Genomic DNA, 20,811 nt, shown 5'->3' with positions numbered 1-20,811 from the left:
AAACTCTGACATGACTTGACATTAAAAATAAACAAATATTTATAATCCTCTTGAGGATATGTTAGGAGTCGCACCAGCAGTAGATGAATACCATTTACAATATTCATAGTTTAAAGTATTATTTCAATATTGCATTGTTTAAAAAAACCAAAAAAAAAAAAAACCCACTAAGTTCAATACTACACAGCTTAAGACTACACAGACTTTGGAAAACAAAGCTTGTTACAGACATTCTGGTAAACATTTGTCTTTTTGTTCCAGATATACAGTTAACAGTTCAGTAAATTTTACAATATAACCTTATTTAAGAAACAGTTACGTTTTAAGTTCAGTCGTCTTTTGTGACTTTTACTTCATACGCATGCAGGTTCCAAAATCTAGCTGTGTTATAGTGTTTATCATTCAACCGTTAATAAAACCTTGGTGTACCTTCTGATGAACTAACTAACTACAACTACATTATATGTATTATTTTTAAAATAAAATAAAATGTTCTGAAGTAGTTTCACCTGAATTTCGAGAGGCAGGGATAAGCAAGATGCGCAAAATGCAGACAATCCATTAACAAACACAGACAGAAAAGTCAAAAATTGAAAAAACAAAAATGAAACACTTGCAAAGACGGCCAAGAATGACATGAAAACCGTTCTGTAACAGCATTACTACTGCTAGCACAACCAATGTGAGAATAAGTGAAGAAATCACAAACCCTTTACTTACTGAAGCACTTAATATGTCTTGCAATAACAATGGTCTAATAACGGGTGAAGTAACAGCAGTGAGAACTTTTATTTGAGCTTGAATAGCATCTAACCTTATTTCTTTATCTTGCTATAGATAAATGTAACACTACCAAAAATTACTGTAAAAAACTAAAACTGAAAACAATGTATCCTATTAATGCTTTTGAACTTTTGGGAGTACCTTAGACAGCAGAGAAAACAAAAAATGGATTCTTAACTAAATCAAACCAATGGAAAAGACCATTATGCTTGGACATTTCAAGGTGGAGCTGGGCAATATGACTAAAAATGTTATCAGGATAAACAAAATTCATATCGTTTGATGTCGGTACATATTGCTATAAATGTCAAATCATTATTTCTTTCAAGTTTGAAGGCTGAGTTTTGCTCCTGGGTCCTAATTGCTGTTTTAAACTATGCTTTATGGTCAGAACACTCACCAAACAGTAGAACATCTCACAAATCTGTCATGGGAGAGTGGGAGAAAATTTATGGTGAGCAATTTTTGTAATAGTCATAATTTAAGAAAGAAAAGATTATTTTTAGCTGTCTGGTGACGAGAGCTCAGCTATCTCATTACAAATGCTAAACAAGTGGCCAACAGTGCTAAACTGTTCAGTTCCTCAACGTTAGCTTAGTACGAACAGCGAACATTAGCTGGCTCAGTGCATCAGTGATAGATCACACCACCTTACTGCCACCAATCCTACCACAACCATGTCAAAGCATATCACAGTATTCAGAGGGCAGCTAGCAGGCAACTGGATTTCTCTATAGTAATTTGAGGGGTGAACCGCAACATATCAACACCAGACAAACAGTCCTCCTTTTAGCTATGTTTAAACTAAAATCTGTAGGAGAACAGATTGCTGGTTGGTCCATAAAAACAGTATAACTCCACGTTTCGGATGTTACTAAAGACTGATTTTACTTGTGGCCCCTACCTCTCTAATCATGTTGAAAAACCTGGAAGTGCGCCCTCTCCTGGACACAGCAGACTAGTGTTGCTTTCCTTGCAGTAGAAAATGCCATCAGAGCTTTCGCGAGAATGTGGAAGCGTGAGAACGATGTATTGTATAGAAAATTTATCAAAGCATTTTTATCGTTCTATCGAGGAAAAGGTATATCGCGATAATTATTGTTATCGTTTTTTACTGCCCAGCCCTAGTTGAAGGTAAAAGATAAAGGGGATGACCAGCTACAAGGTGAATGGATACAATGAACACGCTATTCAGAAGCCTGATAGAAGACAGAATAATCTTGGAATAATTCAACTCCATCTATGCCTAGTCTTGTCTGCTCAAATCTCATCTTTAATAGCAAAAATGTTGGTTTCATAATTTATGGTGAACCCAAAAGCACCATGTTCTTGATTAGATTACACCTCCTTCTAAGTGTACTCAGTTTACTCAAATGCTAGACACTCCTTCCACACTCTGAGCAGTGGTTTGGCTTCAGTCCTGTGTAAATGTTCCGGTGTTTTTGGAGATTACTCAATTACAACTCTTTCCACATTCTGAGCAGTGATGTGGTTTGTTTCCTGCATGAATGAGCTGGCATGTTCTGAGGGCAGCTCAGTCACTAAAACATTTTCCGCAGTTTGAACCTGATGAGGTTTCTCTTCTGTGTGAATGCGCTGATGCTGTGTGAGAGTATTCCGTCGAGTAAAACTCTTCCCACACTCTAAGCAGCGATACGGCTTCTCTCCCGTGTGAATGCGCCGGTGTTGCTGGAGAGAACATAACTGGATGAAACTCCTCCCGCACTCTGAGCACTGATGTGGCTTCTCTCCTGTGTGAATGCGCTGGTGTACATGGAGATGGCTCTTTTGGGTAAAGCTCTTTCCACAATCTGAGCATTGATAGGGTTTTTCCCCTGTATGAATGCGCTGGTGTTGCTGGAAAACAGTATACAGATTAAAATTCTTCCCACACTCTGAACAATAAAACGGCTTCACACCCAAGTGAACGCGCTCATGTATTCGTAGAAAATAACGTAGAAGAAAACTTCTTCCACACTCTGAGCAGTGATATGGCTTCTCTCCTGTGTGATTAAGCTGGTGCCTTTTGAGGATACCCTGCTGAGTAAAACACTTCCCACACTCCGAGCACTGATACGGCTTCTCTCCTGTGTGAACGAGCTGGTGTTGCTGGAGGTTACTCTGCCGAGTAAAACCTTTCCCACACTCTAAGCAGTGATAAGGCTTCTCTCCGGTGTGAATACGTTGGTGTGTTTGGAGATGACTCCCTCTAGTAAACCTCTTCCCACACTCTGAGCACTGATACGGCTTCTCCCCTGTGTGAATGCGCTGGTGTTCTTGGAGATGACTCTGCCGAGCAAAGCATATTCCACACTCTGAGCACTGGTACGGTTTCTCTGCTGTGTGAAGGCGCTGGTGTGCCTGAAGATTACTCTTTTTAGTAAAACTCTTCCCACATTCTGAGCAGAGGTGAGTTCTTTGCTTGCTAGCTTTTTTCTCAGTTTGTCTGCAAGTAGTGAGAGTATCAGTGGACATTTGAGGAGAGTCCATGTTCTCTTAGGTAATATCTTCTGATTTCAACTGTTTGTGGAGGTAAAGTGGAGGTGGATAGGAAAGTGAACACATGGAGCAAGAGAAGACTTGCAATAGGAGGTCATTCAATTCTGGAGAGAGAAAATAAGGGGAAAAGATTCAAAACAACCTGAAATGCAACAAAAAGTATGATACAACTGTTGGGGAAAAGGCTCTCCTTAAGAACACTGTTCGTTAGCTATAAAGCTAAACTATACACTTGTCCATTCTAGGAGTTTAAAATGTACAGGTTGTTGATGCATAAACCTAGGCACAGTAAGGAGAAATAAGGCTCTAACCAAACTCTACGCACCACAGAAGAGGACAGAATTCAGTATTCACTTAGACCCAGTCCTATTTCTTCTTTTAACCTCTTCCCCTTGTTTCACCCTAAACCCTTGGAATGGATTTACAGGGAATAATGGCTGAAATCTTGCTCTATGAAATGGGACAACCCATATATATATAAAAACATTGCTTCATTAACAGCTACTAGTGCTGCTCTGTGGGTGACCCTGCCCGACTTCAGTGATAGGAGAAAAGGGAAAAGTTCATCAACCTCGCTGCTGGGCTTTAGCGTTTAGGGCATCATATGCTTTCATCGAGTGCCTATAAAACAATTATTTATTATCACCCAGTCCTAATTCTTTGGTGATACGAATCTGAAGTCAGATATCCTTAAATGGTGCAGCAGTTACGTTCTGGTGCTTCAGGCATCAGAACTGTTTGGACGGTGCCTCTGAAAAACCTCTGTTTTGAGGGCCTTATAGCCCTAATATTTCACCCTAACCCGAGACGTGAACATGCAAAACAGGGCTAAGGGCTAAGCGGTATGGGCAAGGGGTGAAATGTAATTGGGCCTTACACTTCAATGATATGACTTCTCTCACTCATCTGCTTGCTAAGCTCACGTAAGTGCCTGGTCTATCTAACACAAAAGAAGCTTAGATATTGGCTCCACAAACAAAACTAGGATTCTTTCCTTGAGATTCGCATCTGTATACTACACTTAAAACACACACTGTAGCATTATTATGGATTTGGATATCCTGCTACTGCAGTTCAGATTAGTTGCAGTTTGATCAAAGGTTCTTAAACAGGCATCCCACTGTGCACTAATCATGTGATTCGGTCCCTCTGAGCTGAGCTTGTAAACAGTCTCAGTCATTGCATATCCTCAGCATGACAGGAGGAGCAGGACTTTTTATCCCTCCAGAAGGTGAAAACGTATGTTCGCATCACAAACTGCATGAAACAAAAAAGTCACCAACATACAACTGTATAGTTTTGAATCTAGTGTTTCTTTACATCTAAACATTTAAATGCAATATAATGACATCATAAACCACGCTAATCAACTGCTGGCACAACTCTGAGCACCTTTTCAAGAGAAACAGTCACGTTTGTTTATTTTAATGTGTATGATGTGTCTGTCAGAGCTTAAAATGTGACACCATTTTCTTTCAGAGATAAACGGAACGAAAAACAGACCAATGACGCCACTCTTCTTGGATCAGAGAAAGGACTCCACGCCCAAGAGGCAGAGGCTGCACACCTTCGTCCACTGGGTTTTATGAAGTGGAAAGCTTGCCATCTCCAAGCTTGCAAAACGAAAATTACCCCAGTTTCTGGTGACTTTGCTAAGCTGAAGACCTCAATTTGATATCAAGCAAGCATTCTTTCAAGCAGCTGAAGCACATTATTAGTCACCTTTAAATCCTTTATGAAATATTCTGAAAGCATGCAGATGTTTTCAAAACACTTAATGGTACTTTTTGTGACAGTTTGTGTAAATATTACTACTTTTTTAAACCAATTTCACAGGTTTACAGTGATGTGCAATAATGACTTATGTTTTTGCACATCCTTTAAAAGCTTAAGTGAGCATATCGAATGACTTGGAGTGAAAATGTTTGTGAATTTCACAGAAAATGCAACTATTCACCAGAGCAGCAGTGCAATTAACAGGAGATAATTGCCCTACTATTCTTAAACAGTGGAAACCTAGGAGACATAGGAAAGGCACTGTAATTTCTCAAACTAAATATTTCCATCTTCAGGACTATGCCCTTAGTTGTATGGGTATTTATTACCTGAATGTTTATTTAGTGGGCTGGAAAATTGATCAAGATTATCTGACAGCATGACTGGTCTCCTTCAATCTTCAACTTTCATTGACCAGCAACCCTCACTCAGACAATATGCTCATCTCTGCTGCAATTTTCCTACCACACCTGCACATTCTCACATTGTGCTATATTTATATTATACTGCAGTGTTTATGTGTGTACACCCACTGATATGGTCTCTATATACACCAATCAGGTGTAACATCATGACCACCTCCTTGTTTCCACCCTCATTTTCCACTTTATCAGCTCCACTTACTGAAGAGCTGCACTTTGTAGTTCTACAGTTACAGACTGTAGTCCATCTGTTTCTCTGATACTCTGTTACCCTGTTCTTCAGTGGTCAGGACCCCCATGGACCCTCACAGAGCAGGTACTATTTGGGTGGTGGATCATTCTCAGCACTGCAGTAACACTGACGTGGTAGTGCTGTGTTGGTGTGTTGTGCTGGTACGAGTGGATCAGTCACAGCAGTGCTGCTGGTATTTGTTTATGAGGTCTGTTTCTTTTGCGCACAAATTAATATGCAGCAAAGGAATGTGGGCAAATATGGAGTATATCTTTACAGTAAGTTATTATGATAAATGACTTGATTTATATATTAGTTTACAAAGGAATAAAAGATACACATACAGATAGCCTTCAAAGGTAACTTGGTGAATTTAAGGTAAGTAATAGTTTGGTGAAATAAACACATTTATTCAATTCTTACCTGAATTTTAGCAAAAGTATTCTGTCTAACTGAAAACAATAGCAGCCATCTCAAATTCAAGTGACAATCCATGACTGAAGTGCCCTTGAGCAAGACACCTAACCCCCAATTGCTCCCCGGGCGCCGTGGATTGGGCTGCCCACTGCTCTGAGCAAGTGTGCTCACTGACCCCTAGTGTGTGTGTTCACTAGTGTGTATGTGGTGTTTCACTTCACGGATGGGCTAAATGCAGAGGTCTAATTTCACAGTGTGCAAAGACAGTGACAAATGGTTTGTTAATTCTAATTTTAAGTGTAATTAAAACGGACCCCGCTCATATCCATCATGATTCATCATACATCATAAGGCAAACTCCTGATTCTCCTCAATCTTTACTGAAAGCGTAACGATTTTTGGAAGTGCCTTATGATTAAAAACATCTTTTCCAATTCACGTTGACTTTAATTCAAGCCTGTTGAATTAAAATGCCAATCTACTAATTTAAATCTCCACTACACTCTTAAAAAATATGGTTCTTCAAGGGTTCTTCAGTAAAGACAAGGCTCTACATAGAAACATGAACACCCAGAAAAACATCTGCATGCTTAAATGGCTCTTTGCATGGTGAAATAGTGCTTCAGATTAACCCTCTACTCCATGCACTGAGAACAATAAGAATAAAACACTCAGTTCACTTTTCTTGCATAAAATGATTGATTTCTTGTTTTCAGATCTGATCTGGTCCTTTTGGAATATGTTGCCATGAGTTACCACAGTCCGACAACGGGAAGAAATGATATAGAGTGGTGTTCCTCAGAAGTGATGAGACCTGACTTGTGACTGGCTAAATCCATTGCACTGGTCACACAATGTTGCTTCTAGGCAACAAACATACCTGTAACATCTCATAACAACAAGACTGAATGTAAAAAAAATCTAATAAATGTGCCCACTAGGAGATAGTACGACCAAACACATCTATTTTTTACTTTGTGAACCCTATCATTGTCTTTCAATGTGTATAATGTTATAGTAAAATGAGGAAAATGAGTTTGTTGCCCTGAGGCAACATCATGCAATAGAGGGTTTATGGAGAATGTGATGGTTGTACAGAGCATAAAAAAAAGGTTCTCGTATTGCTACACGCTTGTCATCATAACAACAGCAGAACCCTTTTTGGGGTTCTATACAGAAGCATACAGATCACATTCTCCATCAATCTGAAGAACTATGTCACCATGCAAAGAACCACTGGCTTTAGAGAAGAACCCTTGAAGATCCATCGTTTTTTAGAGTGCAGATACAAGCCTTGCCACAGTACATTCATTAAAGCGTGGTTTTTCGGGTAGACGTACAGTGTAAAAGTCTAAATAAAGCTTTAATAAAATGCACTGCATTTACCAAACAACAAATCAAGCAAAACACAGGCGACGTTAACATCATTCAGCCACGTTTACACGAAGCCTGCTTCTGTTTAAAGCCTACTTACTGCTCAAATGGCGAGTATCTGTCGAGCCGTTTCTCCGAGAAGCGAATTAAAACAGCGTTAAACGCCTTTAAAGACTTCTCCGTTACAATGAGAGCAGGGTCTTCTTCTCCAGGCCACTGGGGTTGGAGAACCGCCGGCACAGAATTAGTGCCACCACCAGGACTGCAGTGAGACATGCAGTGGAGTCTGGAAGAGCTACAGGGGTGTTGTATTATTTCCATTCATCTTCATTTATTCATAAAAACATTATTTGCTGGAACAAAATAGGACTTCTAAAGGATGGAGTATAACCGTAGCAGAAGAAATCGAAAAAGGCAGGAAAGTCCATAAATAAATGCTTAATCAATTAAGAAAATACAGTTCTACTGAAAGGGTATCACAAGTATGGCAAATGATCAGAGTTGAAAAATTAAACATATACATACTTTTGATGGAACAACTACACAAAGAGCGTTTTCAACAGTCAACGTTTTCAGAGATTTTTCATTGTCAGGTGAGCTTCAGGTTCTGCTCAGATTCCTCAAAGATGTATGAAGACAGAATGTTTTGATTTAATAATGTGAAATTTAGCTAGAAACACTACTGACTTTATTTAGTAACCTCTTATTCTCCAGGGTATATTTTGGTTAGTCCATCTGAATCTACATGATCAAATCGTAAGGGAAATTATTCAGTAACTGCATGAAATAAATGCTAATTTTTGTTTGTTTGATTGATTTTTTGGTAAAAGCTCCTCAGATGAACAGAACATGAGTTTTATGATCTACACATATCACTACATGCTTACCATTTACTGCTGAAAGCCAAAAATCTCCGACACTCTTTGTGTTGTTTTCTAAAAGTAATGTTTCCAGAACAGATCACTGAAGAGACGCCGTCTGTTTATAGTTTAGAGCCCAGATTTGGGGAAAAACGGGTCGACTTTCAGTAGAAAAACAAACTGAGTTCAGCTTCTTTTATTATAAGGGTTTAAAATGACATCACCCTTTATTAGACTGGAGAGAAGAGTTACAGCCTCAAACGACGCCCAACTTCTGAATGGAGCTTATGAAATATGAACATTGTGAAGAACATGACCAAGTGTGGTTTGGGAGTTTGAAGAGCTTAAGTAATAAGTAATCCTGTTGTTCTCTGGTTTTGTCATAATCAAGGGACCTAAGCACTATAGCTTTCCAAAGAGTCTTCACACAACTGATCAATAATAAATACAGATATGCTTTGACACAGTCTTCTGGAAATTGGCCAGTACCATAAGAGAGGGGTAACTGTTTCAGACTGATGACAAGCTCCACCGTGAACCCCCAGTGCAAGGGGGGGCACTAATTCTATTAGTACTTTCTTTGAGCTCTTTAGTACAGAATCCTGAACACTCCACTCCAAACTCCTTCAGTAGGTGGCAGTGAAGGACCTATATTTGGTCTAACAATTGCCATTACAGCTTTAGCAGAAGAAGAACCTCGGGCTCTTCTATAGGATTCAGTTCATGCAGCAACGTTCACATTTACACTGTTATTGCAGGAGCAAGAAAAAGGAGCCCACTGTTGAAGGTACGGAGCTGTTCATGTTCACATTTACACGTTCAGCCTTCCTCAAAGAAAGGATGGTATAGATATGTACCATTTATAAAGTGCCATGTAAACTGTAATCAACATTAGTGTGGACCTGACTAATGTGAGCAGCTGTGTATGTGTTTTTGTGGTAAGTATTTGTAGCTGGATTTGGTAAATGTAGGCCTGATCCAAAATCCCTGCAGGTTCATTTCAGTAGATAATGTATTGTGGTAGTTAGACTACAGCTTTTAACCAATAGAGATCTAAATCAGTAGACTGGTCAAAAAATCAAATCACCACATCTTAACCTTTCTTCAAACAGTGTCAGCTTAAGGAGTATACTGTAATACTGTAAATTTTAGCTGTTACTACCTAATTACTAACTACTAACTAATTACCTGTAGTTGTGATTTTACTATGACCTGCTAGAAAAAGAATGAAATTGAAATTACTTTTTCCTGCCGATTTTCTCTATTTAATTTGAATTGGGTGGATAAAATGTAGCGCATGTGACGCCAGATCTGCCAATGTGCCAATCAGAGGTAGCGATGTACATCAGCTATTTGTGTTCCTTTCCCTCACATAAATTGACTGATCTTCTGCTGCTCCAAGTCCCAGATAAAACCTCCAGCAAGCAGGTTATTTAAGCTCTTCTCAATGTTAACCCCAATATGCTTGTTTTAAAGGTTTATTACACAGTTTGTACCATAACTAGATGGTGCTTTATACCTACGCTAGCCACTTGTTGCTGGATCCTACTACAAGAAATTAACTTCTTATATAAAAGAGCGATAGCTAGCGGTCCAGCTTAAATGTCGGAATAAAACACTGATATGTTTAGCTGTTCACCCTCAAGGCTCACAGTATTTACCCGCAAAATAAGTGACCATTTATTAGTGCCACAACTGGAAAATTTCATATCCGCATTGTACACATCTGTGCAGTGAAACACCACATACACACTAGGGGGCAGTGGGCAGTCCTATCCACGGCGCCTGGGGGGCAGTTGGGGGTTAGGTGCCTTGCTCAAGAGCACTTCAGTCACGTACTTTCGGCTCAGCGAATCGGACTGTCGACCTTCTGGTCAAAAGGCTGTTTCCATAACCTCCAGACCACAACTGCCCCCTTTACAGGTATGGTGCACAAGAAATTTCTCCACAAATATGACCATGCCAACTCATCACAGGAATTTGTTTGATCTCATTTTTGCATGGTCCAGCAATTAGATAGTTAAAGTTATAGTGTTAGTGCTATTCAGATATCAGACATGATATTTCTGGCCTACACATCATAGTCGGGTTCTTGAACATTAACTGCCAAATATAATTAGATCTCTGATTGGTGTACCACTGCAACTGGAGCCAGTTTATATATTTGTTTATATTGACTGGGAGATGCCGCATTTTCAACCATTTTGCATTCTGACAAACCCACACAGTTAAGAGCAGACAACAACTCAGAATGTACCTACTATTAAAATGTATTAATTTGTATATCTTTATGGACTATAACACTGGTATATGCATTCATAATGAGCAGTACGCCCCGGTTATCTTTTGTGTATAATTCTACACAGTTTTCTCATATTTGTTCCATTTCACATTGTCTTACATCTCATTTTCCCTTATTTTTCTTTTCTAGACATTTCCTATTGCAAATCCTCTTATGCTTATCGTCTTCATTTCCCTACACAGATTTGCAGCAGAAGATGCCACCAGTAGGAGTCAGACTGTTGAAATCAGAAGAGATTAAATATGAGAATATGAAATCTCAGCAAACATCCTCTGACCCTCTCTGCCCTAAAACACCTCAAAGACAAAGGCAGAGAAATGCAGGAAAGCTGAAGACTCACCACTGTTCAGATTGTGGAAAGAGTTTTACTCATCAGTGTCTAGTCGAAACATCTCAGCACAGTCACTCTGAAGAAAAACCCTATCACTGCTCAGAGTGTGGAATGAGTTTTACTCGACTGAGTAGTCTCAAAAGACACCAGCGCATTCACACTGGAGAGAGGCCATATATCTGCTCAGAGTGTGGGAAGAGTTTTACCCGACTGAAAATTCTCCAACACCATCAGCGCATTCACACAGGAGAGAAACCATATCAATGTTCAGAGTGCGGGAAGAGTTTTAATCAAGAAACTAGTCTCCAAATACACCAGCGAATTCATACTGGAGAAAAACCGTATCAGTGCTCAGAGTGTGGGAAGAGTTTTACTCAACAGGGTCATCTTCAAGCACACCAGCGCATCCACACAGCAGAGAAGCCATATTACTGTTCAGACTGTGGAAAGAGTTTTAGAGACAGAAGTAATCTCAGAACACACCAGCGCATTCACACAGGAGAGAAACCCTATCGCTGTTTGGACTGTGGGAAGAGTTTTAGAGACAGAAGTAATCTCAAATCACACCAGCGTATTCACACAGGAGAAAAGCCCTACCAGTGCTCCGACTGTGGAACAAGTTTTAGTGACAGAGGAACTCTCAAAGCACACCAACGTGTCCATACAGGAGAGAAACCGTATTACTGCTCAGAGTGTGAACGTAGTTTCAGGCATTTGAGTACTTTCAGTACACACAAGTGCACTAACAAGGAGGTGTAGTCTCATGAAAGCTCAAAAAACTCATTTTCCTTACCTGGTATTCTTGGGTTAATGTGAACTATGTAATCTATGCTTTTGGTATTTATATTGAGCAAATATGTAAAGTTTTTTCCTTAACCCAAATGAAGCCCATCAGCCAAGATGTTTGCTGTCCAAATTTACCAAATACAAGTAAAATTCTGCCTGGCAAAAAAGCCAATTACTTGTACAAGAAAGGACACCGGAACGCAAAAATGGAATTTGCCTCGATTTGAATCGATGGTGATTCAATTAGTGATCAAGGGTGTCCTATCTCATCCACAAAGGGCCAGTGTGGCTGCAGGGTAATGAGGCATCATCCTGCTTGTTTGGATTGACAACCTGCAATCACACTGTGCCATTGTGGATAAGATTGGACAGCACAAGTGTCAGCCAATAGAAAATGTGGGTGAGTTGCAGTATATTTTTGTTCCTGAAAAATTCTTCTGCTCCTCAGTCATCATAAAGTTGCTTTTCACTCCAAAACAAACCAGTTAACCAGATATTAGTTCATCACCAAACTTTATTTTTCCTTCATTATATCAGTATAGCCTGTGCTCACCAGATTTTTGCTTCAACCTGGCAAACAAAACGGTGAGATTTTGGTACCTGAATTACTTGGGTAAGTAATACAATTAAGTGTAGGTGCATGTTTCCAAAAATGGCTAATCAAAAAAATATTATATATTATATATGACCTTCCAGCTTTTTGCACCAGTGGCAATGGTATCAGAAGTAGGAATTTTATTTTCAAGTTTAGTTGCGAGATTGCTTTGAGCATAGATATACAAATGTTTGTATATCTCTTTTGTTTTTGAGGAAACATGAAAAGAGTGAGGAAAGGGGCAATATAGATTTTAGGTTGGGTCTGGTTCTATGAAATTCCCTGTGGTTGTCCTCAGTAACCTGTCACTCATCACCTCAGTGCTGGACCCACTATAAAACACTGATAATCTCCTTAAGGATGCATCACTTTCCATAAAGCCATTTTGAACAACAACCAAACATGTCACAATAAGGAGTGTTAATCATTTGCCACATCAAGTTTTCAGTATTGTGAAAAACAGGGATATACACAAGACTCTAAGAAGGTTCTGAATTATAGCTTAACACTATATATTAGTTAAATAGTGTAGTAGGTAACAGTTCAGCTTTGCATGTTGATGGGGTCAAAGCCCTGTATGGATAGTATTAGTGCTTTTGGCTGCTATTGGGAAAATGCTACATTTGTTGTCATTGGAATCATTATTACACTGTCTCTCTTGATAAGAGATTGCATTATAAAGCAAAAGTAATTAAGCTTAATTTATGACTGCACATCTGGATTAGATATAACTGCATGAGTCTCACACTCCATGTTTGTATCTTACAATTTTAAAGAATCAGAGAAAATTTCAATAAAGTTTCACTCTTCATAAGATCATTATTCTTTTTACAGCTTTGTATATATGTCTAGCTTGGTGTAGATATGCAGAATCGTAAGTGAAAGGTCACCACTGGAACTCTAAGGAAGAGGTAGCAGACCTATGTGTGCTACAGTTACAAAGTCCTGATTTTTACAGCATTTGGCTGATGTTCTTATCCAGAGTTACTTACAATTTGATCTCTTTATACAGGGAGGCGAAGGTGGTGTTAGGACTCTTATTGGTATAGTGTAGGGTGCTTGTCCAAGCATGGAGTTGAACCCCAGTCTACAGCATAGAAAGCAGAGGTGTTACCCACTACACTAACCAACCACCACTGATGCCAAGGATGTGGATGAAATAGAAAACAAAATAGATTAGATCAGATAAGAGAGAGACTCAATCTGATACAGACTCACTTAACCACCAAAAATGATGCACTTTCACAACAGAACATGTGTTTGGTTCCCTCTCTTGCTAATTTAACACCAGTTCCTTCAAGAGAACATGGAGTTAAATCTATCAAAAATGGCAAGATACACTAAAAACAGACCTTCTCCCTCATGGTCTCTTATATTTCCAGCTTGACAGGCTATGCTTTTTAGACATCATAAATAAGCATGCTGGTGAAATACCTGACTTGCAGGCCTCATCTACCCAAGAGAGTAAGGAAATAACCCACCAGTCATCTGAAGAGACTGTCTCTTTCACCCCGATCTCCCACCCATTTTGTGATCACTACTGAAAGAATGGAGCACTGAGGCTTTTGTTCAGACTGCAGGCAAATCAGATTGTTTCTCAAATTAGATCTTTTGAGATGACTGTCCATGCTGTTATTTGTAAGTGATCAGAAGGGATCTGTGTGTAAAGACAACACCAGTCTATCTGCATAGGTTGCTGTGGTAGGGACGTAGGCGTCAGTAAATACTTATACTGTAAAAAAGCTATACTGGTGAAGTGGATTTCCTGTGGTTGCAGGAGAAATTGAGGTCATCATCTCGCCGTCGAAACTCTCTGGAATAAGCATGAATTTTTGGGTACTCTTCTTGAATCCCGGCACCTCCGTCACTCTGTATTTGACATTATTGTTTGTCATGTTGTAAGTGACAAAAAAATACACTTATACAATTTGAGCGGCCAGAGCATCAGAACGGAGAACTGTAAAAATTTGATTAGAATTCCATTTCAAACCGCCTCCAAATGTGGTCTGGATCCGATTTGCAAAAATTAGATTACATTTGTTGGTTTACTGTCCAGACTGTTAATAATCAATGATGATACAATCTGGATATGCCAAAAAATGGGCTGGCAGTTTGAACAATGCCTTAAATGCACAAGACAGTACACAGATTTTCAACCAATGTAGGCAGCACATATACAGAAACCACATGAATAGCAAACTCCATGGCAGTTTGTGTTTGAGCTTAGTGCAGGAAATCAATGATCAAGAGACTCCTGTGAAATAGTGAGATTAATGTCTGGTCTCTTACCTGCTGATTTATTTAGAAGAAAATCACCTCATCTATCAACACAATGTGTCATATTAAATTAAGTATTGTTTTAGGAAGAATACCTTTTTTTCAACATGGCTACCAACCAGGAGCACACCTCATAGACTGAGAACAGCTGATTGAACAGAATCATGTATGCTCGTTTAACTGGCGTCAAAACCTGCAGCCAAACCCACTCTTTGTGTGTAAGGTTCCAGAAAGAGAATGTTGAGGACATGCAATGCCAACTTAACCAGTGCATACAGGGGTTTTCAGCAGCTTCAGCAAAAATACTTGTATACACATAAGCAGCATGTCTGGAGCCCTTTGCCAACAGCAGTCCAGTAAATCCATGGATACAGTGTTACCTGTATGGATGGTTACCTGTAAAAACAGTTTGGCGGTATATATTTGCTACCACTGTGGTTTTGCGCTTCAATAATGTGACTATAATGTGCTGGCCGTTAAAACATAAATTGTTGTCATTTCACCTGCCAGGCTGCCCTCAGCCACCAGAGGGAGGCACAGAGCTGCTCCTTTGTAATTAAGGGTAAGCAGTGGCATCTGTGCCTGTGTCTACTTAACAAGAGCTTTCCCATTGTCTTGGTGGGTCTCTCTTTAGAGTGCAGTTACCGGACTGGCTGGTAATTTGGTAAAGGCCTTTGAGTTTACTCTGGGATCTCCCTGTCTCTTGAGCTACTGATACTTTCCAGACTTAATACTGTTAAGCTTTGCTCATCAGGGTTTCTCTGGCCTCCTGAGCTTCCCTTGTAGACCTCTAGTGAGACAGTCAGGGTTTTACCCTGATGTTCCTTAGTCTTCTGGTTTTCAGTTTTCCTCCAGATTGGAAATGGTTACAAGAAAATCGCTTGTTTTTTCTTTTTTCTCCAGTGTGAGCTTTACTTTGTTCATTTTGCACCACTCTGTCAACAGGTGTACTCCTCCACTTATATCTGCTTTTGAATTATTTTCTACTAACAAACTGGCAGAAGATTCATTGTTTCTTACCTATAAGAATAATTGCAGCTATTAATGTTTGCAAGATGAGCCCTCATGTGTATCATAATAACTGTTGGCCACGTTACATCAGGTCTGAAGCATTTGAAGGCTCTCAAATCTCCACAAAGTGACCTTTTACACAGTTCCACTACCATAGTCTATACCGCCACATATGGTGGGATAGTTTGGAGCAAGTTCTTATCTTAATCACAAACATTCTTGAGGAACACTCTTCAAGCACCATAGCTTCTTTGGAAGAGAACAAACATACTGCAGGCCTGACAGATACAAATGCCAAGTGTAACAAATACTTTTTAGATTCGACTCAACATCTGATGACAGAAAATAAACTACCCTTCTCTTTGGAATGTCTGTAATATTTCAGAGGTCCCTTTTTGCCCAGATTAAGCTATTTTGTGCCTGCGTGTGATATATATTTTTTGTACATTAAATTTTAATTTTTTATTTTTTTTAATTAGCTGGGCGGCACGGTGGCGTGGTGGGTAGCGCTGTCTCCTCACAGCAAGGTGGGCCTGGGTTCGATTCCCCGGCCAGGTGACCGGGGTCCTCTCTGTGTGGAGTTTGCATGTTCTCCCCGTGTCTGCGTGGGTTTCCTCCGGGTTCTCCGGTTTCCTCCCACAGTCCAAAGACATGCAGTCAGGCCAATTGGACATGCTAAATTACCCCTGGGTGTGAATGTGTGAGTGACTGTCTGTGTCTGTCTGTCTGTCTGCCCTGCGATGGACTGGCGACCTGTCCAGGGTGTATCCTGCCTTCCGCCCGAAGACTGCTGGGATAGGCTCCAGCATCCCCCCGCGACCCTGATGGAGAAGCGGCTTAGAAAATGGATGGATGGATGGATGGATAAATTTTAATTAACGTTTAAATTTACACGTGTTATGACCTGCTTTATGTCTAGGGTGTGAACAGTTGAACGAGTGAAGGGGGGAAAGGAGCAAAGAACAGACGAAAAACAGCTTTTAAGCCATTTTATTGACATTAGCTGCCTAAACATGCACAACAATAAGACATTTTACTCTAGTGTTTCTCAGCCTTGGTCCTGGAGGCCCACTGCCAACTTTTGTGTTTACCCCACTGCCAACACACCTGACTCACTTAATCTACTGCTTAAAAGCAGTCTTGTCTTTGCTAAAGCAGGAAAATAAAATGTGCAGGGAAGTTGGCCTCCAGAACCAGGGCTGAGAAACACCTGATTTACTCAATTTACACACTTGCACAAAAGCTTTATTTGCGAGTACCACGCTGGGAGATTCAAATGATGGATGGTGCCAAAGAAAATAAGGCAAATGTGCTTAGCCAGGGCTGGATTAAGCTATTATGAGGTCTGAGGCTGTGAAAGGTATGAAGTCACCCAAGAGGACTTTATACATTATGGTGTATATGCAAAGGGATGAGAGCGTGACAGGGTCACCAACTTTGTGGCTGGAGTGACTTTTAGTACATAAGTGCATATCAATTGTTAAAGTCTATTTTGAACCCAAGCTCACACTCATTAGCATGCAGATCCATGGTTCTCAATCAGCATGGTCTCCACTTGTATTAGAACTTGGTGCCTATTCAATGTCCTTCATTCTTAGTTTCAGCAGTAACCTTCTCCAGCTGCATATAAGAAGCCAGTTTTAAACCAGGGGCGACACGGCACGGGCAGCAAACCAGAACTGCTCTCACGCATCATGTAGAAGAATAACAATGGACTACATGGAATGGACAACATGCACATAACCGTTTTTGTCCACTAGATTGCCATCACAAATGACACAGTAAATGATCAAACACGTCTTTGACAGTTGAGTAATGTATTGTGGCGTAGTATTGTCTCCTTATCTAGAGAAAAAGCACTGCACATCACTCACACAGAGCTGCAACAATCCCATATTATGCTACTGACCAAAAAAAGCAGACCAGGAGATGGAACAGAAGATTGTATGTTGCCATACGTGACCCCAGGTAACACAAACATGTACAAGCTACTCTTGTAAGACACCCAAGTGGATGTACTGGTAAAATACCCAAATATAAGCACACCTATAACACGATGCATATAAACAAGTTAATGAGCTGGTGTGGAAAATACGCACAATAACGTCAAACTAAGTGCTTACATGTAAAAGCAGGTTATACAGTTTTGTCGTATGTACATTCAAAACTGTTGATACTTTTTTTTAATGTTTAACTTCCAAGTTTTCTAAACCTCATACTATGGAGTCTCATTTTGTCTTGCTCTCTCTTTCATTACATTACATTTGATTTCTAGAAACCATTTTTACAAAGTACTATATATTTGGCTTCTAAATGGCATGAGTGCAATACCACAAATGAGTTTTGTTTTAACACTAAATACACTGGTTATGGCATAACAGTAGTTTTCTTTATACTCAAGTGTTAATGCTTTTAAAAAAAAAACAAAAAAAAAAAACAAGATACAGTCCAGAGCATTAAAGTTTTTGGTTAAACTCAACAGCTGAATGTTTAAATATAAATTTTTCTCTTCTTTAAGATGGTCAGAGAAACTCCCAACGCCTCAAACTAATAAAAGGATTATTTCCCACTGTAGAAGGCAGCTTCCAGCCGCCTACATGCACCATATTTTACCCTGTTTTTCGTTTCCTAACACTAAAGCTACTTATTTGAATTTTTTAAAGTGCCATTTTAACTGTTTTTACATCAACTAATGGGGTCACAAGGACACTTAAATGTTTTTGTATTTACTTTTAATGTTATTTGTACAAATTCAGATGCAATAGTCATGTGCATCATATTCTCCATTCAAACCTCATCTGTGACCCCGTTTACACCTGGTCACCTCATGCGTCTTTAGTACCAATTATACAGTATTTGAATAAGGACAAGCCACATAAATGTGTCTACACTTGCATTTTTAAAACAGATACAAATCCAATCACTCCAACCACTTCAAGGCATGGTCTGAGACCAATTCGAGCCATATAATATACACTCACCAGCCACTTTATTCAATTGCTTGTTAACACAAATAGCTAATCAGCCAATCACATGGCCACAACTCAGTGCATTTAGGCATGTAGAGGTGGTCAAGACCACTTGCTGAAGTGCAGACCGAGCATCAGAATGGGGAAGAAAGGGGATTTAAGTGGCTTTGAATGTGGCGTGGTTGTTGGTGCTAGACGGGCTGGTCTGAGTATTTCAGAAACTGCTGATCTGCTGGGATTTTCACACACAACCATCTCTAGGGTTTACAGAGAATGGTCCGAAAAAGAGGAAATATCCAGTGAGCGGTCAGTTGTGTGGACGAAAATGCCTTGTTGATGTGAGAGGCCAGAGGAGAATAGGCAGACTGGTTCGAGATGATAGAAAGGCAACAGGAACTCAAATAACCAACCAAAATCTCTGAGGAACGTTTCCAACACCTTGTTGAAAGTCTGTCATGAAGAATGAAGGCAGTTCTGAAGGCAAAAGGGGGTCCAACCTTTTACTAATAAGTGTACCTAATAAAATGGCCAGCGAGTGTAGCAGTGTACATGCATCCGTCTCTCCAAGACATATTTGACAACCAAAACCCCTCTCCATGCAATAGGTCACTGGGCATGTGGTCCATGTCTGCAAGAAAGATAATCATGGAGGACGCTCATGGTGGGCGACCGGATGAAACGCTTAACAGCAGTATGGACAGACGCTACTGTGCAGAATAAACTGCAGGCGACTGACCCCTCTAGCAAAGCACAGGAACAGATGAATGGATAAACTGATAATTGCCTTCCGTTTCCATACAGCAGTTGGATTTCAGTCCGACTGACTGGAGATGCATTCACACATGGTAGTTAAATGCATGTGGCTAAAATCTTAGCATACAATCCAGATACTAGTCGCATGAAGTGATCAGGTGTAAATGGGGCTTTTGCCAGTCCTTGTACCTTTTTTGCTCAGTTTTCAGGACCTTGAGGACAGACCACCATTTTTCAGTAATACAACTCCTCTCCAGTGTGAATGCTCTGGTGCCGTTGGAGGGTATTCTGTCTGGTAAAACTTTTCCCACAGTCTGAGCAGCAATACGGTTTCACTCCCATGTGAATGAGCTGGTGTCGACTGAGATGAGTCTGCTGATTGAACCTCTTCCCGCACTCTGGACAGTGATATGGCTTCTCTCCTGTATGAATGCGCTGGTGTGTTGTGAGGACACCTGCGTCTCTAAAACACTTTCCACACTCTGGACAGTGATACGGCTTCTCTCCGGTGTGAATGCGTTGGTGCTGTTGGAGGCTACTCTGCTGATTAAAGCTCTTCCCACACTCCGAGCAGAGATACGGCCTCTCCCCTGTGTGAATGCGCAGGTGTCTTTGGAGAGTGATCTGCTGAGTGAAACACTTCCCGCACTCTGGGCACTCATACGGCTTCTCTCCTGTGTGGATGATCTGGTGCTTCAGGAAAGTACCTCTGTCTCTAAAGTGTTTCCCACATACCAGGCAGGGATATGGCTTCTCACCTCTGTGAATGCGCTGGTGCTGATGGAGAGTACTGAGCCGACCATAACTCTTCCCGCACTCTGAGCAGCGATACGGCCTCTCTCCCGTGTGAACGAGCTGGTGTTGTTGAAGATGACTGTGTTGAGCGAAACTCTTCCCACACTCTGAGCAGTGGTGAGTTTTCTCCTTGCTTCTGCATCTCTTCAGTTGACTGTGAGGTGTGTTCACATGGAGGGCACCAGATGCTTGCTGAGTACTGGAGCTTATTCTGGACAACATACTTGATCTCTTTCAGCAGCTTAACATTCCTCGAGGTGAAATGTCCTGATGTGTTTGTAGAGAGAAACTTGAGCTGTGTAGGAAAGCAGGCACTAGAAGCCAAAGAAGACTTCTGATTTCTGAAAGAGGAAAAAGAAGCCATCAGTTTATGTAAAATCATTTTTTTTAGTTATACATCATCTACTAGAACTTGCAGAGCAGAGCTACTGACAGAATGTTTAAAGAAAGAAGGGCTGCATGCAAGCTTTCAAGCACACCATAAGCAAATGAAGTATGAACAATGTGTGAAATACAAGGGGTTCTGGGGAGCCTGTGAAGCCCTGAATGTCTCAGTCAAGATTTGGGGAGTCCCTGAAAATAAACCTGTGACATTTCAGGGAATGGTCACTGTTTGGTCTGCTTCACCC

At 40.4% G+C, this 20,811-nt stretch overlaps 2 protein-coding genes across 2 annotated transcripts in view; one reads left to right on the top strand and one right to left on the bottom strand.

The window, feature by feature from the left end:
- Positions 1–20,811, bottom strand: part of LOC108411709 (zinc finger protein 850-like) — a 28,791-nt gene that overhangs the window by 4,657 nt on the left and 3,323 nt on the right. Inside the window, exons 2-3 of the mRNA XM_037543122.1 lie at positions 19,724–20,523; positions 2,350–3,204 (exon numbers count right to left, since the gene is read on the bottom strand). Coding sequence (XP_037399019.1) covers positions 2,350–3,204; positions 19,724–20,404 — 1,536 coding nt within the window. The 5' untranslated portion in view covers positions 20,405–20,523. The remainder of the gene's footprint in view (positions 1–2,349; positions 3,205–19,723; positions 20,524–20,811) is intronic.
- LOC119264578 (gastrula zinc finger protein XlCGF7.1-like) lies at positions 9,030–16,037 on the top strand. The gene is made up of 2 exons (XM_037543120.1): positions 9,030–9,150; positions 10,848–16,037. Exons 1-2 carry the CDS (start codon positions 9,087–9,089, stop codon positions 11,753–11,755), a joined length of 972 nt encoding a protein of 323 aa, XP_037399017.1. The 5' UTR covers positions 9,030–9,086; the 3' UTR covers positions 11,756–16,037.

The sequence above is a fragment of the Pygocentrus nattereri genome, chromosome 12 (assembly GCF_015220715.1).
Source record: "Pygocentrus nattereri isolate fPygNat1 chromosome 12, fPygNat1.pri, whole genome shotgun sequence".
Lineage (NCBI taxonomy): Eukaryota > Metazoa > Chordata > Actinopteri > Characiformes > Serrasalmidae > Pygocentrus > Pygocentrus nattereri.
The sequence above is the reverse complement of the archived record's forward strand: the minus strand, read 5'-3'. Positions and strand labels throughout refer to the sequence as shown.